The sequence below is a fragment of the Pseudorasbora parva genome, chromosome 13, assembly GCF_024679245.1.
Source record: "Pseudorasbora parva isolate DD20220531a chromosome 13, ASM2467924v1, whole genome shotgun sequence".
In the NCBI taxonomy this organism is placed as follows: Eukaryota; Metazoa; Chordata; class Actinopteri; order Cypriniformes; family Gobionidae; genus Pseudorasbora; species Pseudorasbora parva.
Window position 1 is genome coordinate 16,995,007 of NC_090184.1, and position 26,091 is coordinate 17,021,097.

The following is a 26,091-nucleotide window of genomic DNA, read 5'->3' on the forward strand; positions in this document are numbered from 1 at the left end:
CCCTAATCCCCTTCATTCTTAACATCCATCTCTGTTATCTCGGGCTTCCCTGGTGAAGTTCGTTCCTCTCTGAAGCACATTTCTTCATCTAGCCCTGCTTGTGAGCTTTTTTTCTGCTGATATCTCATCTCTCTCTTTCTCTAAGCCCTGTTGCTCTTGCCACTTAATCACTGTCGCCTTAAATCTCAGTCTGTCCACGGCCAGATCTCTTCTATACAGCTCACATCAGTCACTGCAAACCCAGTGAAGACAACCGTCCCAAGAGACGTCTCTTCTCTTCTCTTCTCTTCTCTTCTCTTCTCTTCTCTTCTCTTCTCTTCTCTTCTCTTCTCTTCTCTTCTCTTCTCTTCTCTTCTCTTCTCTTCTCTTCTCTTCTCTTCTCTTCTCTTCTCTTCTCTTCTCTTCTCTTCTCTTCTCTTCTCTTCTCTTCTCTTCTGATTTAATCCCAAAGCATTTCAAACGCACATAAACATGATTACACGTCTGTTTGATATCCATTAATCAATCTGAAATGGTTCCAGATGGTACTAGATACTTTTCATTAACTGATGCTCTTATTAAATGATGAACAATTGCTCAGTTGCCCTTGAAGCATTGAGCTGTTAAACGGGTTTGGTATGTCATTTTGTGATATCACACTGGTTGCTTTAAATGGTGATGGAAAGTAGCAGAAATGGAAAATATATCATTAGTATTGGGTTTAATGGAGCATTATAAAGCATTCTTATTGAGATGGACATAAACATATGCACACATACAGATTGTGTTAACTTGTCTTGTACAGTGTGGGTTATTACTGCTATTAGTGGTGTATTTATTTTAAAGTATGCATGAGTATGCTTTGTTGCCATCTGCTCAAAATGGCTCTAATGGACCCAATGTTTGCGACAATGGCTGCTTACCTTTGCAAAATGGAAGTGTGCTTAATTGTATTGAATGCACTCTTGAATGCACAAATCTAACTGCAGATAATATTAATATGAATGTGTAATATTAAGTAAAAGTTTGTTTTAAAGAAAATACATTTACAATATTTTTAAGAGCACTTTGTAATATGTTAAATTAAAGTTTTACCTTTTTTATTTTACAGAGTACATTTTAAATCATTATGATTTAATAATGTTTTGTTGTGCTCTGAAGAAGTACACTTGTGTTGTGGTGACCGTAGAGGTCACATTTTTAATAACAATGGTGAAGCATTAAGGGTTAGTTCACCAAAAAATGAAAATTCTTTCATTAATTACTCCCCCTCATGTCATTCGAAACCCTTAAGACCTCTGTTCATCTTAGGAACACAAATGAAGATATTTTTGTTGAAATCCGATGGCTCAGAAATGCCTCAAAAGTGAAAGTGTTTTATGAACATATACTATATGCGGAGAGCATTCCCTCAGTATCATTATCTGATTTGTGACCGAAGTGGCTTTTAGAGGCTTTTTCATCTGAACTCTTCAAATATATTTAAATACATGACATACAAGTTTCAATATAAAAGGCATTAAAGTGTAATTTAGTTACCATGCTTGTCAGTATATTTAGTAGTTCATTTCAACCATATATCAAAGACAAATAAAATCATGAAATTACATATAAAGATGTACTTGAGTCTTACTTAAAGGGTTAGTTCACCCAAAAATGAAATTGATGTCATTAATGACTCACATTAATGTCGTTCCACACCCGTAAGACCTCCATTCATCTTTAGAACACAGTTTAATATATTTTATATCTAGTCCGAGAGCTTTTCTTTTTCTTCGGTGAAAGTGTATGCACACTATACTGTCCATGTCCAGAAAGGGAATAAAAACATCATCAAAGTAGTCCATATGTGACATCAGTTAGTTCATTAGAATCTCTTGAAGCATTGAAAATACATTTTGGTCAAAAAATAACAAAAACTACGACTTTATTCAGCATTGTCTTCCCTTCCGGGTTTGTTTTCAATCCTTAAATAAAGATTTGAACGGTCATCAATCAGCTTATTGATTCATGATTCGGATCGCGTGTCAAACTGCCAAACTGCTGAAATCACATGACATTAGCAAATCATGAATCAATCTGCTGATTCATAACCGTTTGAATCTTTATTTGAGAATTGAAAACAAACCCGGAAGAGAAGACAATGCTGAATAAAGTCGTAGTTTTTGTTATTTTTGGACCAAAATGTATTTTCGATGCTTCAAGAGATTCTTATGAACTAACTGATGTCACATATGGACTACTTTGATGATGTTTTTATTCCCTCTCTGGACATGGACAGTATAGTGTGCATACACTTTCATTTAAGAAACAGAAAACCTCTCTGACTAAATATAAAATATATTAAACTGTGTTCTGAAGATGAACGGAGGTCTTACGGGTGTGGAATGACATTAGGGTGAGTCATTAATGACATCAATTTCATTTTTGGGTGAACTAACCCTTTAAGTCCAGTTCCTTTTTTTTCACAATGGTACCCTTATTAGATGAGCAAGTTGATGCATAAGGAGATTTGTACAGGCATCAATGTAATATTTCTGTGGATGATGTATTTGATGTGTTGCTGAAATCAGTAGCCGGACGTCTCATTCTCAGCCCTGTATTTTGGTTTCTAAATCACATAGGGATCAATCATTGGGAACGCTTCTTCCAATCAAGCCTTGTAAAAAATAGCTACTCCTGCTCATGTGAATTTCTTCACACATAAATCAGTCAGGAGGCCCGTTAGGAATCACCATGATAAATTTCGCCTGTAGTCATACTCATATTTTATAACACAGAAAGTGACATGTGTCACAGTAGCAATACAGCTGGTCATAAATTAGGAGTCTGTGAGGCAGGAAAGATAAACGGCTGCTCAGTGATTGTTTTAATTAAATTAGTGATTTTTATTAATTTATCATTTTTCATCATTTATATGCTGCGAGAATCTTCATTTGACATCTGATTGTCTCACTAAATTCTAAGCTAGGGCTTTTGAATTATTTAGGAAGAGTTTTATAATAGAAATTGCAGGAAAGGGATCCAGGTTGGGCTTAAACCTATCCCTGTGAATTGACAACTTTTGAGCATGTGCACAGTACATAAAGAACATTTTCAGGCATAAGTATTTCTTAAGAGTCAAATAAACCTTCTTTTTTAGTAGACCTTTTGAATCTTTGATTCGCACTATCATTCCCAAATCAAGAGTTAATATTTCAACCCTAAAGCATACTTCTACATCATAGAAAGCCACTTCCTCTATTATGATGCTGATAGACAGACCTCCATTTCCAAAAGCGAGATAGGTACGAAAAATCAGCATTTTCTTGGAAATGCAAATACAGATAGACCATAAATGTTTCTGAGAATAGGCCAAACCCATTTTGTTAATCCCAATGTTCCTTACATTTGACATGGTGAGTGTTAATTTTGGGCCCAGTGTGTTTTCGCCACTGCTTAGTCATTTAATATTCTAATATGGTGCTTTGGCATTTTCTGTACGTGTTTGAGTATGTGCATGACATTTCAAAGCCTTCATTCATTATGTGAAATGTCAGCAATGTTTGACGGATAATTGAAAAAGGGCTCACAAATAGACTCGTGATATCAGCTCGCTCTCATATACCCTCTACCGCAATACTGTGAGGTTCTCAACAGTGACAGACAGAAGATGATTTGGGATGGATGTTTCACAAGTTGTAGGTCAAATAGATTGATTTAATTGGTTAGAGTGTTAAATGTCGGTCTTGGACAGATGTTTGCTGGGATTGTCAATGTCATAGAAGGGTAAGTTTGAACTTCTTGCATACATTTTTTGCACCAGCAGCCCCTCAAACACTGAATCCACTTTTGCTATATTAACAGTTGAAAAAACGATCGGTGTCCACATGGTCCAAAAAGTTTGTACCTAGTCTCGTAATGAGTCATGGGCGAGTTTTGAGCTTAACGTGCAATAAACCAATCAGTCTCATCACCCATTCCCTTTAAAAGCCAGTACGCTTGTACCATGGCGGATTTGCTATTTACATGGCAGACCTTGCAAGCGGAAAGACTGAAGACTTCTCCAGAGAGGAATCCTTTTAATTTTAATATTTAAAAACTGTTTGTGTGCTGCTGCACGTCCCTCTATGTGTGAGAAGCAGAGAGCAGAGTGTATGCATGTTGTGTACTCGCCTATAGGCACATGTTACTAACGTGCCTTTTAAATAATAATAAAATACCTTTGTTGGTCAATGGCATAGTTGTTTTTAAATAGAAACCCGCCAACAATTCGCCTGAACACACCTCGACCAGCACACACATGGGTGAACAGATGGGTCTGAGTGCATTTGCTGTTTATACAATGTGGCGCTGTTTGTGAAGATGATAACTGCGTCGGGCTGAAACTATCAAAAAACACTTGTGTCAAGTCTGCCGTCACATTGCGCTGTGTGTATGATAGGGCCTAGAGTTTCATTTTTACAAGTGAGGTCACAGAATCTGCATCATGCACATCATAAATAACCCCAAAAAATGTGTTTACAAAGACATTATAATGCACAAACACATAAATATAATGCAAGCATAGGGTGTTTCAAAATAGGAATTAGTGAGTAGTTTGTAACTACATTCTAATTGAAAATAATAACATTACTATTAGTAACATTATGGAATACGTTGCATTTAAAATTTGCTTGGCTCACTTGATGCCTCTGGTACTGGTAAACGCACAGTCAGAAACTCGATGATGACAAAATGAAATATGACGAAGAAAAAAACATTGCGACAGATTTAAGAAACATTTTCAGTCAAGAAAGGGAGGGCTGATTGTGGTCTTATGTCTGAACAGTCCTAGAATCTTCTGTCTATGCCAAGATTAGTGCTCCCATGAGCCCTTCACTCGAGACAGTGATTACATCTTACAAGAACAGAGAGTACAGATGGTCTCACACACAAACACACACACACAGAATTTTAAACACAAAAAGATCACATCTTCAGAAACATAACCATAACCCTGTATTACATGCACAAAACACTCAAATCTTCCTGTTTCATTAATAAAATCAACATAATGCCATCGTCCCTGTGCTTGTATGTTTGCAAACATGATTCTGTGTGTATGTTCGACTGCCCTTTAACAAATCTCGCCCGATTACTAAGCAGGCAGGCAGACAGCTAGGGTCTTACAACACGGCCCCTGTGAGACTAATATATCCCCCTGGTGTGTTTTATAACTCCAATATTTATGACAGACACTCACAGAGAAAAAAAAGACCCTTCAGCAACAGATAAAAACATAAATATGGCTTTGACATTACAAAAGAGAGTGTGCTGAAATCTAGAAGGTCCTTTTTTTAACAATCTTTTATCATTACCCTCATATTGATATCCTCTATGCCACTTTGTTTGGCCGTATTGGTTCTCGGGAAGCTTTTAGATTCTGTTCCAAGAGCTCTAATGGTCCCTTGGGCTAAACATTTTGACCCTGTTGAGCTGCTGAATTTCCTACCCTGTGGGTACATAATGTTGCATGTTCAATTATATTGATACATTTTTCGTATAATAGTGTGATATAGGGTCAGTGTGACAGTTTGTAAAGGTTTGGGAGGAACAGGAACTCTAGCTGTAATCATTTGACTAAACAAACAGGAACTTAACAAGTGGAGCATCTGCATCATGCCAAAGTGTCTCATTTCAGTTGTTTGTTTGTTTGTTTGCCAGAGCTTCTAAATAATGAATGTTTCTTGAAATAAAGGTTGTTTGGGTTTTGTGTGCTTGTGTGTGTGACTGTGTGTAGGTCGGAGTTGTCGTGACCATTTATGCTTGGCTAACAGGGTCTGATGTGGATGTCATTGATTTCCTGTCCTCTGTAAGGGAACGGAGACTAACATCCTTTTCTTCACCCCTGTTTTGGAAGCTACACTGTCAGCCCCAGCTTTACACTCCTTGAACAGACCGTCATTGGCCTTATCTCCCCTTGCCATACACGTGCACCCACACATGCAAACCTGCTATGAATAGAAACTTGAGCATTGCTTCCAATGAGGATAGAACGGTAATATATATATATTTTAACTATAGTGGCATTATCTACATAACACAATTTAAAACATACATACAGTACTAGTGATATGCAAAACTAAATTTTCAAAAAAGCAATGAGAAATCCATCTAATTGTGTAAGATATCATGTAAAGATTCACCTTTTCCAAGATTTTACCATGCAAATTGTCTGATAGATGTTTCTGTAGCTCAAGCAACAGATCATGGTGCTAGCAACACCAAGGTCAATGGTTTGATTTATGTACGCTGATAAGCAAAACATAATGACCAGACACAGGTGAAGTGAATATCGTTGATCATCTCATAACAATGCCAGTTAGGCCACATATTTAAGGTCTGGGTAGATTAAATGTTAAGCAGACAATCAGTTCTTGTAATTAACATGTTGGGTGCAGGAGAAATGGCCAGGATTAAAAATCAAAATGATTTTGACCAGGTCCAAATTGTTACGGTAAGGCGACTGGGTCTGAGTATCTGAAACGGCAAGGCTTGTGAGGTTGCTCTTGGTTAGCAGTGGTGAGAATTTACCAAGTGGTCCGAGAAGGGACAAACCACAAAGCGGCGACAGGGAGTTGGGCGCCCAAGCCACATCAATGCACGGGGTCATTGAAGGCAATCCCATCTGATTCAAGCCAAAAGATGGTCTACTGTGGCACAAGTCACAATAAAGTTAAAGGGTTAGTTCACCCAAAAAGGAAAATTCTGTCATTAATTACTTATCGTCATTCGACACCCATCAGACCTTTGTTCATCTCTGGAACACAAATTAAGATATTTTTGTTGAAATCCGATCAGAAAGCCTTCCATTGGCAGCAATGACATTTCCTCTCCAGACCCATAAAAGGCAATAAAGACGTCGTTACAAAGTCCATCTCACTACAGTGGTTCTCAATCACTTTATGAAGCGACGAGAATAGTTGTTTGTTTATTTTGCGCAAAAATAAATAAATAAAGACTTATATAGTGATGGCCGATTTGAAAAACACTGCTTCCTGAAGCTTTGTAGTGTTATGAATCAACGTATCTAATCAGCGGTTCGGATCGCCAAAGTCACGCACGATCCAAATCCACAGTCCGCCATCAAAAGGGCTTACAATGGGCAATTGAGCATCTGAACTAGACTTTTGAGCAATAGAAGAACCAGTGAGTGGTCAAGTGAGTCCCGTTTTCTTTGACATCACGTGGACGGCTGTGTACGTATGTGCCGTTTATCTGGGGAAGGGACGAGAACGGGATGAACTGTGGGAAGACAACAAGCCGGCAGAGGCAGTGTGATGATTTGGGCTATGTTCTGAGAAACTCTGGTTCTGGCCATTAATGTGGATGTAAATACCATGTACATGGATGTGCCACCTATCCGCATTGTTGTAGACCAAAGTACATCTCTTGTACTCTTGTCTCTTCATAACAATGTTTTTCCCTGATGGAAGTTACCTCTTTCAGCAGGATAATGCACCCTTGGCACATTGCACACATGGTTCAGTAATGGTTTGAGGAACATAATGAAGAGTTCAAGCAGGGCCGTGACCACCATAGACATTGAGGGAGACAAGTCCCCCCCCCCCCATAATTACAAATGGCGAAAGTGTCCCCCCCAATATTTGAAATTCTTGGACTGCTCTGCTGCACTTTATTATGCAGCGCTCTGTATGTTGTTGTTGGAATGACAAAAAAGGTTTAAAATTTACATTTTAGCCTGGTTTGCCTCAAGTCAAGGTGTTTATCAATGTCAAAATGATTGAGATGGCCAATCAAATGAAACAAAGTAAGGTTTATACCAAGGTCTTCATACACAGGTGAGATGAGCGGGTCAATCTATCGCTTAATGCCATTACGGAGAGAGACTCTATTCTTTCTGGTGAAATCACAAAACAAAATGTACATGAATGTATCCCTGCTCTTAATATACAGTCATTGATGAACATCTTTGATTTTCATGAAGAAGAAGAAAAAAAAACTATGAGAGCAGATAAGAAACTGGAAACTTTGACACAGTGTACAAAAATTCTACCACCAGACCACTAGGGAATACAAATAATAATAGCGGATGTATTTACTATTTACTAATGCGAAGAATCTCAGGACTAATGCAAATATTGTTTGTAAATTGTCCCAAAAGGATTCCTTTCCAACTAGAACTAATCCTAGAATTGCGTTCACTGTTCTGTTTCTTTATGCTTTATACAATTGTAAAAAATCATCCCCCAATGTTCAAGACATGGTTACGGCTTTGAGTTCAAGGTGTTGCCCTGGACTCTAAACTCCTCAGTTCCAGTGTATCAGTTTCCAGTATTTCTTGATTATACTTGCACAAGTGTTAATTTATGAAACATTTAGTCTTTTCTTTAGTTAACTACAAAAAAAGATCCTAATCCACAATCATTCATTCTTTATCCAGAGGAGGATAGGCAAATCATTTTGTAAATTGATTTGTGTGCATATAGTCTAAGTGAGAAAAAGGACATTGATTAATTACACCAGTGGTAACCGATGTAATTAAACAAAAAAAAGGGCCCAGAATCAGACCTTGGGGGACACCACATTATCACAGTTGTATACCAGTATATTGTTTGAATTTTCCTTTTTTTACTCAACTTTATTTATCTTAACAGTCTATGAGACGACCATAATGACCACTATTTTTCTTAATAATAAAGACTCTGCAAACTATTCATAACTAATTCATTGGCTTAAAGTGATATTATGGCAAATCTAATCAATATATTCCTTCCATCTTTCTTTTTTTACACTTAACAGAGCCATGGTCAAAAAAGGTGTGTCCTTCCGTACAGCAACACCTACCAACACACTACTATGGGACATTACCCTAGACACAGGCCCAGATGGAAGTGTTGGAGTAATCTGTCAGAGAAAGCCAAATGCAAACGTGAAAAGGTGAGTGCGTCTGTGAAGAAAAATTTAATTAATTACTTTTAATCAAATGATTAGACTGTGATTAACTTTCACCGGTGCCTCTGATTAAACATTGCCAGGCAGGAAGTATTGTCCATGGAAACAGCGAGTTTACATGCTAAAGCAGATTGGTCAAAGTGGATTCCTGTAATTGGTTCATTAGTCCTTATTTGTTTACTAAAATAACTTTCTCTGAATTTATGCTTTCAATTTCAAGTGAATTTATCACAGAAACGCCCGAGAATGGCAGCTGAGAAACAGCTCTCACTGCACACGTACATGTTCACCACTGAGCTCTGCATGTAAGGTTTACTATGCATGTATTAGATGGAAGTACAAAGGTCAGGGTTGTATAGTGGTGTCAGAATCCTATTAGTGAAAGCCTAACCTGAAGTCTTCTCACTATTTATGGTTGACAGCAGGAACGATTCTAGGATTTCAGCCTTTGGTTTAAGCATTAGATGATGTGGCATTCCTTGCCTTAAAGGGTTAGTTCACCTAAAAATGGAAATTCTGTCATTAATTACTTACCCTCATGTCATTGGACACCCGTAAGACCTCTGTTCATCTTCGGACACAAATTAAGATATTTTTGTTGAAATCCGATGGCTTGGAAATGCCTACATTGGTCACAATGTAATTTCCTCTCTCAAGACCCATAAAGGCACTTGTTAAAAAGTCCGTCTCACTACAGTGGTTCTACAATCATTTTATGAAGTGTTGAGAATAGTTTTTGTGCACAAAAAACAACAACAAAATAACAACTTATATAGTGCATAGTAATGGACTATTTCAAAACACTGCTTCCTGAAGCTTTGGAGCATTATGAATCAGTGTATCGATTTATTTATTTAAGGATAGCCCCTTGAGATGATCCATCTCTTTTTCAAGGGGGTCCTTGATTCCTAGATTCGTGTCAAACCGTCAAACTGCTGAAATCACATGACTTTGGCGATCCAAACTGCTGATTCGATGCACTGATTCATAACGGTTAAGAGCAAAGTCTGAAACACTTTATAATAATTAGGGGTGACCCCGAATAGTCGAAGATTCAATGCATCAATATGCGGAGCCTGATTCGACCACCGATCTCACGGTCGAATCTTTGCGGGTGTTATGAAACGAGGATCATACCATTTTGGCAATATGGGGGTGCTCAATATTTTAAAGACGTGTCGTGGCGCTGAGCTGAGCTGATCGGTGTGCGACCCCTTTAAGGTCGCTGAGCTTCGCACCGCGCCTTTAAAATTAGAACACGTTCAATAAGTGTACACAAACCGAGGGCAGCATTCAGCGCCTGTCCGCGGCCACTCAGGAAGTTGTTTAAAATCCTGCTGCACCACAGAGCGCTGTCGTGCAGCTCATCTGTCAGTCAATTCAAAATTGAGCTTGCGTGTATATAATGTGCGCGTCAGGTGGCGGTGTGAGTGAGATCCTGAGGCGCGCGAGGCTGAGCTTCACGTACGTCTTCACCCGCTTTAGGCACTATCGGCTTCAGAACGTACATGTAAACGCACTCAAAGTGTTCTTTTTCTCTCTAGGCAGGTATTTTTTTAGGTTTATTTATCAAAATGTTATGTTATATATTTGTGTGATGTTCTGTATTTCGATCGCGGCTTTAACATGTTATGAGAAAACGGTTTATGAATGTTTATCCACCACATTACCTTTTAAGCTATTTAAACCTAAATAAGAAAGCCATTGTCAGTTCGTCTGTCTGTAATATAATAATAATAATATTCTGTTACAAGTCGTTTAAAAGTTATTAGTTAAGGATGAACTAATCAGTTATTAGTTAAGTTATTATAGTTATTAGTTGTTATATTATTAATTACATATTAAGATAAATCTAAATATTTATGTTGTTGTAAAACTTTTGTATCATTCAAAGATCAAGGATCAGCCAAATTTTCACATGCATCATAAAAAGCAGTTGGAAAGAAAAGGGCTGAGCAGTTCTACTATCTAGTGGTTTGAAAGAGAATAAAGTCAAATGTGTCTTTTATCCCAGTGCATATATATATATATATAGGAAGTACACGCATCGTAGAGCTTTATGCTTAATCATCACTCTAAGGCCACCATGGTCCGCCATGTTTTTGAGGGAAGGATAATACTTAATGTAACAAACTTTACAGATTTTCAACAACTGCAAAGTTGAGGATTTAATGTAGCCTCAGATAGCACACTACAGCTGCTGCTGTCAGCAAACATTGTCAAATAATCAAGATTTTTAAGACTTCTAAATCTAAGTTAATCTCAGATTTTTAGGGGGGGTTAAATAGAGCAATGTTGGGATGCTGGTGTTAAGAGCGCATTGGAGAAAAAGAAAACTGCAGCTGGATGCAACATCTCTTAAAGCCACAGTACACTGATTTTTTATTTTAAACTGGTTCAATATATATAAGTAAAAATATATGTTCCACGAAAGAAAAAAAGCATACATGTTTGCAGGGCCGTACCCAGGATTTTCTAAATACCGAGGTCCAAATATGAATTTTGGAGGGTTTAAAAAAAAACATTTCCCTCCTTTACATATGCATTTTAAGACATAAGAAAATCAAAGAATCAGCTAACTGTAGCTTTAAAACCATGTCAGTGAGCAGTATAAATTATTTTAAGAAGACAACAGATTTTTATAAATGAGAATCTGGTTAAATGTTGCAAAAAAAATTAGACTCCAAATTAGAAAATCAGAAATTCAGTTTTGTTGTTAAATTGAGCCAAAGACGACATATGTGTGACTCCATCTTTGAAAACCTAGCTAAAGTACATTTTTGTGATTTACATTATGTAAAGAACATTATTTGAACATATAACCTTGATAATGTTGAATGAGTAAGATCATGTCAAAGATAGAAATCAATGTGAAAATATAACCAATGAGTGAAATCACAATTTGATGCTCCTTTAATCTCAATATTAGATTATTAGACTTTAGCCTGGATTTCACAGACAAGAATCATATGTGTAGCAATTAGGAATATATTGTAGGCTAATGCTTTTTCTATTCGGAGCACAGTGGGCTACCTGCTCTTTCTCTCTCATCGCCATCATCTTCTCTCTTTCTTTTTTCCCTTCTTTTCTCGTTTCAAAGCTGAGCTTTGTTTGAAGTAGTCATTTCATTTTCGTCTGTATTGGTAAAAACAAAGTTGTAAATGTAAATTTACTGAAGGCTTCCAAGAAAACCAGGTCAAGAAAACGTTATTAGTTTGCATCCCTGTCCCTGATTATTAAGCGCTCTCGCGGTGTTGTGATGTCAAACATCAGTCGTTGTTCGAAGCGCCGGTTGGTGGTTGTGGCATTTGTCCCGCCTCTCCTCCACTGTGATTGGACATTGATGTTCACCCAAAGTTGAACTGTGGATGCTCAACGCGTAAAAATGGACAAAACCTAGCAGCTGTTGGCGCTATTGAAAAGTGCGGCGCATCCATTGGAAACAATTGAAAACATACGCCGGGCGAGGCGAGAACACCTGTTTGTACACGCCGCCTTAATAGGCTATTATTGTGCAACTTCTATTATGTACACCTCGGAGAAATACCGAGGTCCGGACCTCGGGGACCTCAATGGTGGGTACGGCCCTGCATGTTTGGAATAATATTTAGGATGAGTAAATGATGACAGAATTTTCATATGAACTATATAGTTAAGACAATAACTTTTTTTAGAATTAACTATGAATATTTAACCAGCCCTCATCATGCTTGGCAATCATTTTTTGCTTTAAGCATAAACTTTTTAAATGATTGCATAAAACTATTTGCAAATTAAACTATTCAAATTAGATTATCTAAAAACTTGTTTTAAGAATGTTTTTCACAACCACATTTTACTTGTTTTAAAGGTCCCGCTCTTCGCGATTCCATCTTTCAAACTTAAGTTAGTGTGTAATGTTGCTGTTAGAGCATAAATAATACCTGTAAAATTATAAAGCTCAAAGTTCAAAGCCTACAGTTAACGGCCGGTTTGGACTACACCCCTACACTTCCTTCAGAAATGACGTCACTAGAACCGTTTGTTGACTAACCCTCCGCCCACAAGAACACGCAAAATAGGGGGCGTGGTTTCATTCAGTGCATTCAGCGCTTGCATCTCCCCGTTATGGTAAGAGGTGGGACCTTTCCGGGCAAAGTGCGCTAAGCTGCTGTCCAATCACAACACAGGAAGCGCTGGCCCAATCAGAACTCGTTACGTATTTCTGAAGGAGGTACTTCATAGTACAAGGAAATCATCAGGCCGTTTTAGTGTGTGTAAACTGTGTGAAAAATACTGTGTTTTTATACACGAAACATGAACTCATGTTATATTGCACACTGTAAACACAATCAAATCTTTGAAAACACGCGAAGAACGGGACCTTTAAGACAGCTCGGTAAAAGCCTTTATTACCTATGTCTTTTTGAGAGAATGTCACTGCCCTTATTTATGATTTTATGATTAAGGATTAAAATCAAATTCACAAGAACGGAACAAATCATAACTTAGAACTAATCCATAATATGCTCAAGCCCGCAGTCACCTAATGTTAGCACAATATATGGGGATTTTTTAAAAAGTATTTGTAATCCAAATAAGCACTTTAAGAGTTTTAAGGAGGTGAAAGTGATTTCTGAATAAAGAATACCCAAAATCTCTCTCCAATATTGCTGCTGAGGTATATCCATCAGTAATCTGTTTTTATTTTGGATACACTACTTGATGTGTAACAAAAAAAACCTATGGTAGGCATCCATATTCAAGCATTAACAAAAGGATTAATATTGCAATATCCTGCCTTAACCCCTTTCCAGTCAAAGATAGTGATTTAAACATAAGAATAAGAATGAATAAGTGTCTTCTTCTTTTCCTTCCGGCTGTTCCCTTCAGGGGTCGCCACAGCAAATCATCTGCCTCCATCTAGCCCTATCCCCTGCATCCTCTTCTCTCAGACCGACTAATAAGTGTGAAGAATAGTAATAGATAATTCTGTTTCTATAAATAATTGGTTTGTTGAATGAAATTGGCTGTCATTCGCTAATCAGTACCCAATGTACCTGTTGTTTGTTTTACTCCGTTTCATCCGTCATGTATCATGGTCCTGTGAAACACATGGCGGTCCCACTTGCCACTGGATCCTTGGATTATGATATCAGGGATTTCTTAAAAAGTAACTTCAGTTCCAATACCACTTTTTGAAACAGTTGCCTTTTGGGCTACAAATCCATGCATGCATTTATAAACAAATGTGCTGTTCACACAAAATAGCCATTGGAACTCTTTGGTTCATCCCTAGAGCTTGATAGCTGTGCATTTTAAAGCTAAGATTTGAAACAGATGCATCAGATTAGGGGTGATCCCGTGTCCTATTGAAAGCATTATGCAAGGCATTGATGGGATTGCACTACTAAGAGTTTAAAATGATATGGCTTGCTGATCGTGGAAAGATTGATACCATATGCCATTTATCTTTTAAAGTCAACATGAAATTAAAGTTACCCTATTTTTTTACCACTCTCTTGATGAACAATTCCTGATGAGCAAATTCTTATCCTGCCCTACATTATGTATGTGGAATATCCTGTTTCACTCATAAATGTCAGATTATTCAAGCGTAATTGGTTGTGAATGGAAACCATGGTATGATCAATAAACAAGTATTGACTTTGTCAATAGTTTCACTCAATTATTTAAAATCAAACAGAGTGACTTGCAAATGCATTTCGTGATCAATTTGATCTCAAAAGATTAAGAGGATTTACTGTATATGGCAGGTGCTTAATGGCATGTTCTCTTTCAGAGTAAGCAAACTCCAAGCTGTTCTTCAGATGGATTTTGAAGTGGAGGATGTTAGCAGCCAATCAGAGATTCAGGTGATTAAGTGGGAGTTGACTATTCCTGATGAAGTCAAAATGATGGGGGCTTCTGAAGGCACCATGAGGATCTACACCACTCAGAGGGACTTTGTAGGCCTGGCTCCTCTAGTTATGGTAGGTGATTATTATTTCTTTAAGTCTTCACTGATATTTCCCATAGAAAGAAAGAAAGAAAGAAAGAAAGAAAGAAAGAAAGAAAGAAAGAAAGAAAGAAAGAAAGAAAGAAAGAAAGGTACACTTTAGCTCCACTTTTTTATTTAAATTTTTTTCTCCATTTGTTACCTGATACCACTGTTGCCTTGGGATTGCTTAGCTGGGGACATTTAATATTAATTGGAATTGATATACACTATATTGTCAAAAGTTTTGGGACGCATGCCTTTACTTAATTTTAATGACATCCCATTCTTAATCTGTCGGGTTTAATATGGAGTTGGCCCACCCTTTGCAGCTATAACAGCTTCAACTCTGCTGGAAGTTTTTCTGCAAGGTTTAGGAGTGTGTGTATGGGAATTTTTGACCATTCTTCTTGAAGTGCATTTGTGAGATCAGGCTCTGATGTTGGACGAGAAGGCCTGGCTCACAGTCTCCGCTGTAATGCATCCCAGAGGTGTTCTATCAGGGGGGGGGGGTCAGGACTCTGTGCAGGCCAGTCAAGTTACCACATCAAACTTGCTTAACCATGTCTTTATGGACCTTGCTTTGTGAACTGGTGCGCAGACATGTTGGAACAGGAAGGGGTCCACCCCAAAGTGTTCCCACAAAGTTGGGAGCATACTAGGGCTGTCAAAATTGCTCAAAAATGACGTTCGAATATTCCCTCTAAAACAAATACGAATATTCGAACTATTCAAACATCTGGGCGCGCATTTTGTCAATGACGCGCATTACGTCAATAACAGGACAGATTAATACAAAGAGACATAACTACTTGTATAGCTAGTCTATTTAAGTTTATACATATTTGACAACACATTACTTACACAAAAACAAGGAGATTGTTATTATAAATTATATAATAATTATATATAAATTAACTAATGGCCAAGACCACAGAGCGCAGACCTCTCTCTCGCGCTCACTGCGGATAACGGTTTAAATGAACAAACTTTTTAGTGCTGATCAAGAGTTTTGTGCAAGCAATTTAAGGTTGCGACTCTTGTCCCAACCTTAAATTGTAGGCTTCATTCAGTTATTGAAACAAATATTATTAATTTTAATTGAAGTTTTACAGCATACTGAGCGCTCCGAGCGAGCTGTGGTGTGGTAAACATGGAACTTTTCACTGACATGGTATATAATCACACCAGTGGAAGCAGTGCATGTATCCTTTATTCATGCAATATCTCTTCAGTCAGTACAGTAGCTTACATTTTAGTAATGTTTCTGTTTAACGTTAAATAAAATGAGGCATGGTATGCTAACTGTATCTTACATAGCCTGCATATAACTATCTCGCGGCTCAACAATTTTACCTCCTACCGAACAAAATCCAAAGTACTTCCAGACATGGCTTTTTAGATTATGGAGTTAAAATCTCTTTCTCTTCTGCGGTCGAGTTGGGCTCTACACTTTCTGCCATCTTCCCTGCAAGACTTTCAGCGGTGACAGTGCTCCTGTGACCTGTCCCTGAACCCCTATGCACGCGCTCACTCGCAAAGCAGACAGCCACGCCTCTACTACCGCGGCGGGGGATTTTTTCCGCCTTTTTTTTATTTTTTATATTAATTTTCACCTTCGAAATTCGTTTTTTTTAAAAACTATTCGAATATATATTCAAATTTAGAATATTCGTTGACAGCCCTAGAGCATACAATTTTCCAAATGTCTTGGTATACTGAAGCATTAAGAGTTCTTTTCACTGGATGGAGCCAAGCCCAAATAATAAAAAACAACCCCACACCATAATCCCCCCTCCATCAAAATTTACACTTGGCACAATGCAGTCAGGCAAGAATCATTATCCTGGCAATAGCCAAACCCAGATGCTTTGCATTGCACGCTTTGCAGTGAAATAAGGCTTGCATGCTGCTGGTCTGCCATGGAAACCCATTCCATGAAGATCTCTACAAACTGTTCTTGAGCTAATCTGTTGGCCACACAACATTTGGAGGTCTGTAGCTATTGACTTAGTTGTCGACTTCTGCACACTGTGTGCCTCAGCATGCGCTGACTTTGCTCTGTAATTTTACAGATCAGTACAAAGAACATTAAACCCCATGTACAACAAAACAAACCTGTTTTCTCTGGATAAGCCAGGGTCTGCTAAAATTATAAGATGTTGGAAAATAACAATGTCTTTTCTGTTAAACAAATGCTCAAATGTCAGAGTCCTCTGTAGCAGTTAGATTGTGCTGTTTTTCAAGTATCGCCAGATTCACCACATTATTATTATTATTTTTAATATTCGTTATAGTTTCATTGCAAATTAACAAGCGTTACGTTATTTGTTGTCTAGTTGCATGTCTGTTTAGGTAAGCCAGATATGACGAGATTATGCACAATACGCTGTATTTAAAATATCATGATGACTCACAAATTTATTATTTGTGCTAAATCTGAGCAGATTTGGCTTACAAGAACTTCCCCAGCAAAGTGAGTAAACATAATAAGTAACGCACCAAATTGTTTAGTGACTTGACAGTATGTAAAAATTAGGTGTGGTGGGTCCACAATTGATTTTTACCCACATTTGGCGGGTTGACGGGTGTTAATTTTAAACCCTGTTCATAATGAATAAACAATTATTGAACAGAACTGAATCAACACTAATTATTTATAACTGATCTAAATAATGAAACTATTATATTGGTACTTCTGTAATATTTGCATTATTCATTCTATTGAAAATGAAAGTGTATTATAATTAGGGCTGGACGATATGGCCAAAATTTATATCACGATATATTTCTTAATTTTGGTCGATACGATATAATTCCGATATCGATATGAACTATATAAAAGCTTTAGAAAAACTACCAAGAACTGCCACAAAGGATTTCTGTACCTACAAACTTCTGACAAATTAATTTGCCAAGTCTATGAAACCTCCTCCTATAAAACTATATAATATTTTAGAAATAAAAACGGTACAAATAAATTAATGTTCACCTTTATTTGTATTTAGCCTTTATACGAACAAGAAATGTGAAATCACCTTCAAATAAACAAGACTCTCACTTCGCAGACGCAGTTTATTGAGCATTTTCTTTTAAGTTTTAAATTTCAGTGAAGAACGATTCATAGCGCTATATTCTCCTTTTATGCAAAACTATACCTTTATCTACTGATCCACAAAAAAAATAAATAAAATAAGACTCAATTCAGTGGCCTATTTGTGCTTTGCTTGAGATGAGTGCACGCTGCTTTTTGCAAGGCTTTAAACAGGAGAAAATGATACATTTTCGTGAAGCCATGTCTGACCGTCTTTCACAAGCTTTGAAAGGTAATTTAAACGAGAATGAACGCATTGGTGTTAATACATGACATTGTGTGCAAATGTGGAAAGTATTAAAACAAATGTGCCACTTGCCTCTTACATAAATAGTCTACATGGATTATTTGTAACGCTTGGCATCGTATTGTTAGACATTAGATTGATGCATCTATGTCGAAGTATTGTTACACCCCTAGTCGGCACCTCTCCGGCACAAGTTTAATATCAGCCCCATTCGCACGGGATTCGTATTATCTGGGGACCTCTGGTGATTTGTAATAAATACCTACCATATTTCGCCGAACACCGAGGTCCTGTAATAACATTAGTCCCGTGCGAATCGACATCTCTGTGATTTGGCCAGGATTAGGCGGATTATACTTTTTGCAAGCTTTTTTTCTCCCTGTGAGCATTTCTATCTTTATCTTTCACGAAGAATAAAGTCTGCATTCATAATGCGCACCGTTAATTCCCGTGCAGCCGCGCCCACGCGGATTATACTTTCACTTTAGAATGAGTATCAATTTGAGAGTAATCTGATTGAATGGTGTGTTTAATATTAACATCAATACTGTTCTGAATGAAAAACATAACAGAACAGTATAGTACAATGACAATCTTGTTTAAATAGGCGCTTTTACATTTAGTTTTGAAACTGAATCTTCCGCCGTAGGCTATATTGTCAGCTTCCTACTCGTGATAAATGAAATCTGATTCCTGCCGCTGGTCTGAGATCAGTTCATGGCGTCTGTTCGCTAACTGAACGAAATTATATTTATTTATTAGGCTACTGTAAAATAATCAAAACGATATCGATGCCTGTTTATGATTTCATACAGCTATCTATAACGAACATCATATCCGGGAGAAGTCAGTAAATTCGAGTAAAATCACAGGCTTTGCTTATCCCGTGCGAATGCGCCACGCAAAACTCAGATGTGGAGGAGTCATTTCTAAATCACAGAGGTCCCTAGATAATACTAATCCCGTGCGAATAGTGCTTTAGATAGACGAACCACTTCCACGCCACTAAAGAAAGTTAGTCTTTCTTCTCTTATCAACTATTTATTTCTCCTTACTTGTGGAAGCTCGTTCAGTCACATTTGTGTTGCGGTCAGGGAAACTCTCTTTGTAGCTAAAACGTGCCGCGTTGGATCTATCAGCCTACTACTGCTGAGCACTGACTGCGTGTCCGTGGTGTAGGCCTACGTCATCACGCAAGAAGCCAATCGTGTTCTGCTCTTTCTGATGGCATGCGCCCTGAACGTCAGTCATATCGAAATATCGGAAATGTGTTTAAAAATCATATCACCGTTATTGAAAAAAATTATATCGCGATATATATTGATATTGAATTATTGTCCAGCCCTAATTATAATAAAAATTTATATTAAATGCAATTACCATCACAGAGAGGCATGAAATCCCTCTTCAGAAATGTTTCATTCATTGTTCCTGGTTGGTGGAATGATCTTCCGTCCTCCATACGCACGACAGAATCACTCGCTTTATTCAAAAGACAGGTAAAAACTCATCTCTTCCATGAGCACTTAATCTTCTCATAAAAAAAGATATAACTTCTAACCTCTAAACTCTTCCTCCTCTATTTTTCTTTTTCTCTTTCCTTTTTCTGGTTTTTGCTTCTCTGAGTAGTATACAAATCTTGGTATTTAGGGCACTTTATGCGTTTCTTTGCCTCTTCTTGACAGATCGCTTCCTGTACTCCTGAGTTGTAAGTCGCTTTGGATAAAAGCATCTGCTAAATGCATAAATCTAAATTCGGTTTAGAGAACTTCAGTTAAATTGGAATTAAGTTAATCTTTATTTGTAATTTCATAATTAAGTTTGTGTTCCTTTAATGTCCTTAAATGTACTGAATGACATCTATGGTAAACTAAAATATACTTTAATGTCATATATAAAAAAATATATGTGTACTTAAGTATATTAACAAACGTTTGTTAAGAAAGCAATCAAAGTTGGGTGACCATATTTTGATTACCGAAAACCAGGACACTCAGGTCAATGAGATACTTAAATGATACTCAAGGTTTACTCAAAGATTCCTTATTAATTTCAATACATTTATATGCCCCCTCTTTATGGATAGAAAATTGTTATATTAGGGCTAGGACAGGATTTAAAAACAGGACATGTCCTGGGAAAACAGGATGTTTGGTCACCCTAATTAAAGTGTACTCTTTAAGTACACTTAAATGTGCACTATATAACTTTTTTTCCAGTAAAATATCCAAAAACACTTGGCCAGTTTTTCACATTTTGTTCAGTTGAGTTCTTAGAATATCTCAAATGTTTCTAACTATTTGTTCAAACTATTTGTAAATCACGAGAAATTTGCCTTTTTAACCAAGGAACCGGGACGTGTGAGGGAGTCTTCTCTGCGTTACCCTCGGTTTTTGGTTTTATTTAACTAAAAAGTCATCTTCATGACTTTTTCACTGGCATTTTGAAAGACAGAATTGATCCAGCAGGGTACCAGGGGCTTGGCGCTGTGACAGAGCTTGTAAATGCGACAAGCTTCATCTGCAAGACCGATCATGTTGACCTTTGGTTTGTGTCCAAACATGAGCAGATTTAGGCATAATCAATCAGATTTCCTGTAGCAGCTCTAATATACAACTGGACACCGTCCCAGAAATCTGAAAACAGCACAGGACTGAGATAGGCCAAAAACTACTAATATGTTTGCCAGATCCCTTAGAAAAAAAAAGTTAATTCTAGAGTGCTATTAGTATACTTTTGTAAAGCGTATACGTTCAGTCTACATTTGATGTACTTATAGAGATAGATAGTACTTATAAAGCACATATTAATGCCTTATTCTGCATGACCATATTCTACATTCCTTAATCCTACCCAATAGCTAAATTCAAACACTACAAAAACTAACTTTACTAACTATTAATATGCAGTAAAATTACATATTTGGCATAAACTAGGAGTTTATTGAGGTCAAAAATTGTAGTTAATCATGAATGTGTTCCCCATACTAAAGTGTTAAAACTTTACAACAAAAAAATGCTTCTTGTGTACTTTTACACTTAAAGTACACTTAAGTTTATATATGTATGAGCTATGTGTGCCAATTTAATCCCAACGGTAAATTTACAAGTATACTACTACAGTGATATTAGTATACTAGTATATTAGTATATTAGTATACTAGTGATATTAATATACTAGTATATTAGTATATTATTATACTAGTGATATTAGTATACTAGTATATATTAGTATACTACATAAATTATACTTGAAAATAACTTTACTTAAGTTTGCTTAGTAAGAACTTGAAGTATACTGTACTCTTGTTTTTGGAAAGCTCTTGAAATTAAAGAACTCATGAAATGCTTATCCAAATTTATATTTACAGTACAGGTCAAAAGTTTGGACACATTACTATTTGTAATGTTTTTAAAAGAAGTTTCTTCTGCTCATCAAACCTGCATTTATTTGATCAAAAATACTGATTTTTAAAAATATATATAGTGATATATTATTACAATTAAAAATATTTGGTTTTCAGTTTATTATACTTCAAATTATCATTTATTTCTGTGATGCAAATCTGAATTTTCAGTATCATTCCTCCAGTCTTCAGTGTCACATGATCCTTCAGAAATCATTCTAATATGATGATTTATTATGAGTGTTGGAAACAGTTCTGCTGCCTAATATATTTGATGAATAAAAGGTTCAAAAGAACTGCATTTATTAAAAATAAAAACATATTTTCAAATAATATAAATCTCCTTTACTATCAATGTTTATCAATTTAACACATCCTTGCTGAATACAATTTAACACATCCTTGCTGAATAAAAGATTTATTATGAAAAAAAAAGAAAAGAAAAAAGACTGACCCCAAATTACTGACCAGTATTGTATATTGTTGTTACAAAAGATGTATATTTTTAAAACATTTGCTTCTTTTTTTTTTTTTTTTTTTTTACTTTTTATTCATCAAAGTATTATTAAAAAGTATCACAGGTTTAAAAAAAAAATGTTAAGCAGCAGAACTGTCTCCAACTTTGATAATGAATCATCATATTAGAATGATTTCTGAAGGATCATGTGACACTGAAGACTGGAGGAATGATCCTGAAAATTCAGCTTTGCATCACAGAAATAAATCATAATTTAAAGTATAATAAATTGAAAACTAATTATTTTAAATTGTAATAATATATCACAATATTACATTTTTTTCTGTATTTTTGATCAAATAAATGCAGACTTGATAAGCAGAAGAAACTTTTTTTAAAAAACATTACAAATAGTAATGTGTCCAAGCTTTTGGCCTGTACTGTATATGTATATATATATTTGATTTTATATATATATATATATATATATATATATATATATATATATATATATATATATATATATATATATATATATATATATATATATATATATATATATATATATATATATATTTCCACAGCCTGGGAAATCCATGATTTGCACCTTGCTATTGCTATTGTTTTAGAGGGCGAGGATATTTAGAGTGTATTATACTGGATAAGATCAAAGTATTTTAGTTTGTATAAAAAAAACTGAGCTGTTTGATCAACTAATGGTAATGGCAAATCCTTGTTTTCACTTTTAGTAAAGGAAAATTGATATGCTTATTTTTAATGCATTGCATATATATAAATTAAGTGACCTTTGTTTCCTGAAAACCTGTTTCATTTATGTGAGCAGGCATTTTGCATCTGTCAGATTCTTTAACGTTCAAAGGTTAGCTCTTCTAAGCTGGTGCTTCCCATTCAATGTAGTCAATATGGAGAAATGGGGGTTTTGACCCATAACATAATCCGTTTTTTCTATTCACTTCTCATCAAACATTACTTTGATTACATAAAGTTGTATCAGTTCAGGTAATGCATCTCTGGCCCAGATAATCCAAATAGATTGACAGTCCATTCCAACATAAAATCCGCCTTTGTGTCCCTGAACATATTATTTTTTTACCTGTAAGGCAGTGATATTCTGACATTAAATTCATCACTAGATTGCATAGTGTTATCGTACCTTGTTAAATCTCTGGCCTTTATTTGTGGTTCTGACCTCCACTGCTAAAGTTGAAGCTTAGCTCAGTATCAGAGTCCAAAATTGAACTTTGATCTCTGTTCCCTGTGTAGGACACAGAGCTGTTGAACACTGCCGTGCTGACTGGTAAGAGGGTTACGGTGGCTGTTCGGACCATTGCTGTGGAACAGGATGGTTCTGTAACGGATGTCTCTGACTTCGCTGACTGCAGCTCCACAGATGAAGATGTTCTTAAGGTACAGTCATTATCCTGTATTTTATGTTCATTTTTTACTTTATCTCAGCTTACAGCTGCCGTGAAGTCTACTGAAAGTCATATCAAAGATAATATTAAATGTTCCTTCTCTTTGTGTGTGAGACATGATGATAATTTTTTGACCAGATCTATTAATTTATTCAAAAAGACATTAAATATTCAATTAATATAATGACTTGAATGCACCTCCCCTATAATGCGCATGTTTTAATTACATTTCATTTGAGCGCATGAAGTCAAAATGATCAATTCTGATATCAAAATGAAGAAAGTCCTCATTAAAAAGTCCTAATTAAATTATTGAAAAGAAAACCTTATTCAATTGTTTGCCATCATTTTTGTGATATATTATTTCATAGATTCATAAATTACTCAAAAAATGTCTCAAAAGGTCATGAATCAGATTATTGATTCATGATTTGGAATCTCGTGTCAAACTGTCAAAATCACGTGACATTGGCGATCCGAATCATAAATCAATCCGCTGATTCATGACCGTTTGAATCTTTATTTGAGGTTTGAAAACAAACATGGAAGAGAAGACAATGCTGAATAAAGTCGTAGTTTTTGTTATTTTTGGACCAAAATGTATTTTCGATGCTTCAAGAGATTCTAATGAACTAACTGACGTCACATATGGACTGCTTTGATGATGTTTTTATTCCCTTTCGGGACATGGACAGTATAGTGTGCATACACTTTCATATGCTCTCGGACGAAATATAAAATATCTTAAACTGTGTTCCGAAGATGAACGGAGGTCTTACGGGTGTAGAACGACATTAGGTTGAGTCATTAATGACATTAATTTCATTTTTGGGTGAACTTACCCTTTAAACATAGTTAACGCACTTAAAATCACACACAAAATAAATGTGTGAGATGATAAAAACGTATACCATTAATCGTAACCAGGATTAATAGAATGTTACCTGAGGGATAGAGGCAAGAAGGAGAGAGAGACGGCCTCCAAGAAGAGAGAGAGCCAGAGAAACAAAGAGACATCAACAGTTACAATCTTCTTTTATCTCGTCCTTGACCATGTGACTGAAACCCTAATGTCAGTCATTCAAACTTCCCCCACTGTACTACAGGTGTGACACACATTTGGCCTACAGGCATTTCTTTGTCTCTATGAATTCCAAATGGCCCTTCTGATACGAAAGTATGAAAGATGGGGGTTGAAAACAGTAAAGCAAATTTATTTTTTATTTTTTATATCTTCGATTATTTTCAATTCTACAATTCGCGCCCAATCATCCCAATGAAGGCTTGAGATTGGTGGGCGAAGGTTTCTTGCAGGTCATGTGATTTAATTCCAATTTATCTTTATCTGATTCCATTTTATCATGACCTTGAATTTAGGTTAGAATGCAGATTGGTTTTAGGTCATTTGTATAACAATTTAACTACACATTTGATTAATCTGTTCAACTCTTTACTCTTATTGAAATGATTAATTTGGTTCTCAGAGTCCTCGCACCGGCCGTTCCTTATGCGGGCCCACGATTAAAAACTTGCCAGTTTTGGTCTCTTAGACAGAGGTAAATGACTATACTATATCAGAGTACCACTCTCATGCTTGCTTTCTCTAAAAGTATTGTATTTCATCCCCACAGATCTGTGTACACTTAAATAACATAACATTATCTCTAATCAGAGGTCATAACCACTACTATGGATATAAGTTGAGCAACATTACTCTTCTGATAGTAGTTTTGGCTTGGTCATGCATGGTTTCCCCTTATTTAGAGGAACATTGCCTTAAACAGAGGTGAGGCTCAGCCTATTTAGGTTGGCCGGTCAACATTATTGTTGTCCTAAACAGAAATTCCTATTTTATTCATCACAGTCTAAGTACTCATGAACTAATAAAGAGTTAGCCGGAAATTTAGTCCATTATTAACCTGACACAGCTTAACAATGGATGCATCTTAAGTCAATCATTTCAGAGTAAGTCATAATAAATTCAAATGTAACAATTTATTATTAGTCAGGTAGTCATTAGTCTGACGAGACATCATCTCAAATATATCTTAACTCTTAAAACCTTTATTATCTTTTGCTTTATTATCTTTACTTCTGTGAGGATGAGACATTTGTACCACTCGCACTGAGACATTTCAATTGATACCAAACACGTTTAATACTGTATGATACTGGTTCAAATTAAACCATATAGATTTTGTTGATATTGAATTTTAGGTCATCTCAGCATGAGAGAGAGTAGGAGTAGGGGGAGAGGGGGATTATAATGATATTGAGGTGAGATTTGAGTCTCGCATGGTGATGATAATTTCATAAGTGACAGTTCAGATGTTAATTTCCAGAAAGTGTCCTTTGTCTTCTCGGGGAGTGATCATTCCTCAATCAGCCTGTGCTGGTTTATCCAGGCTTACACACTGGTCTAAGTCTAGTAGTCACTGTGCAAGTAAACCTCACTCCTCGACTGATGCTAGAGGTTGCAGCCTTTAGCCTCTTCTTAATTTGAATGTCTTGACCCTCATGCCGGAGGCCCGTGTAGAACGGGACGAGTAGGAACTGAG

At 36.3% G+C, this 26,091-nt stretch overlaps 1 protein-coding gene across 1 annotated transcript in view; it reads left to right on the forward strand.

Annotated features, from left to right (window-relative positions):
• LOC137038608 (transmembrane protein 132C) overlaps positions 1 to 26,091 on the forward strand; it is a 61,232-nt gene that overhangs the window by 15,428 nt on the left and 19,713 nt on the right. Inside the window, exons 3-5 of the mRNA XM_067413316.1 lie at positions 8,764 to 8,901; positions 14,699 to 14,888; positions 23,382 to 23,525. Of these exons, the coding sequence (XP_067269417.1) occupies positions 8,764 to 8,901; positions 14,699 to 14,888; positions 23,382 to 23,525 (472 nt within the window). The remainder of the gene's footprint in view (positions 1 to 8,763; positions 8,902 to 14,698; positions 14,889 to 23,381; positions 23,526 to 26,091) is intronic.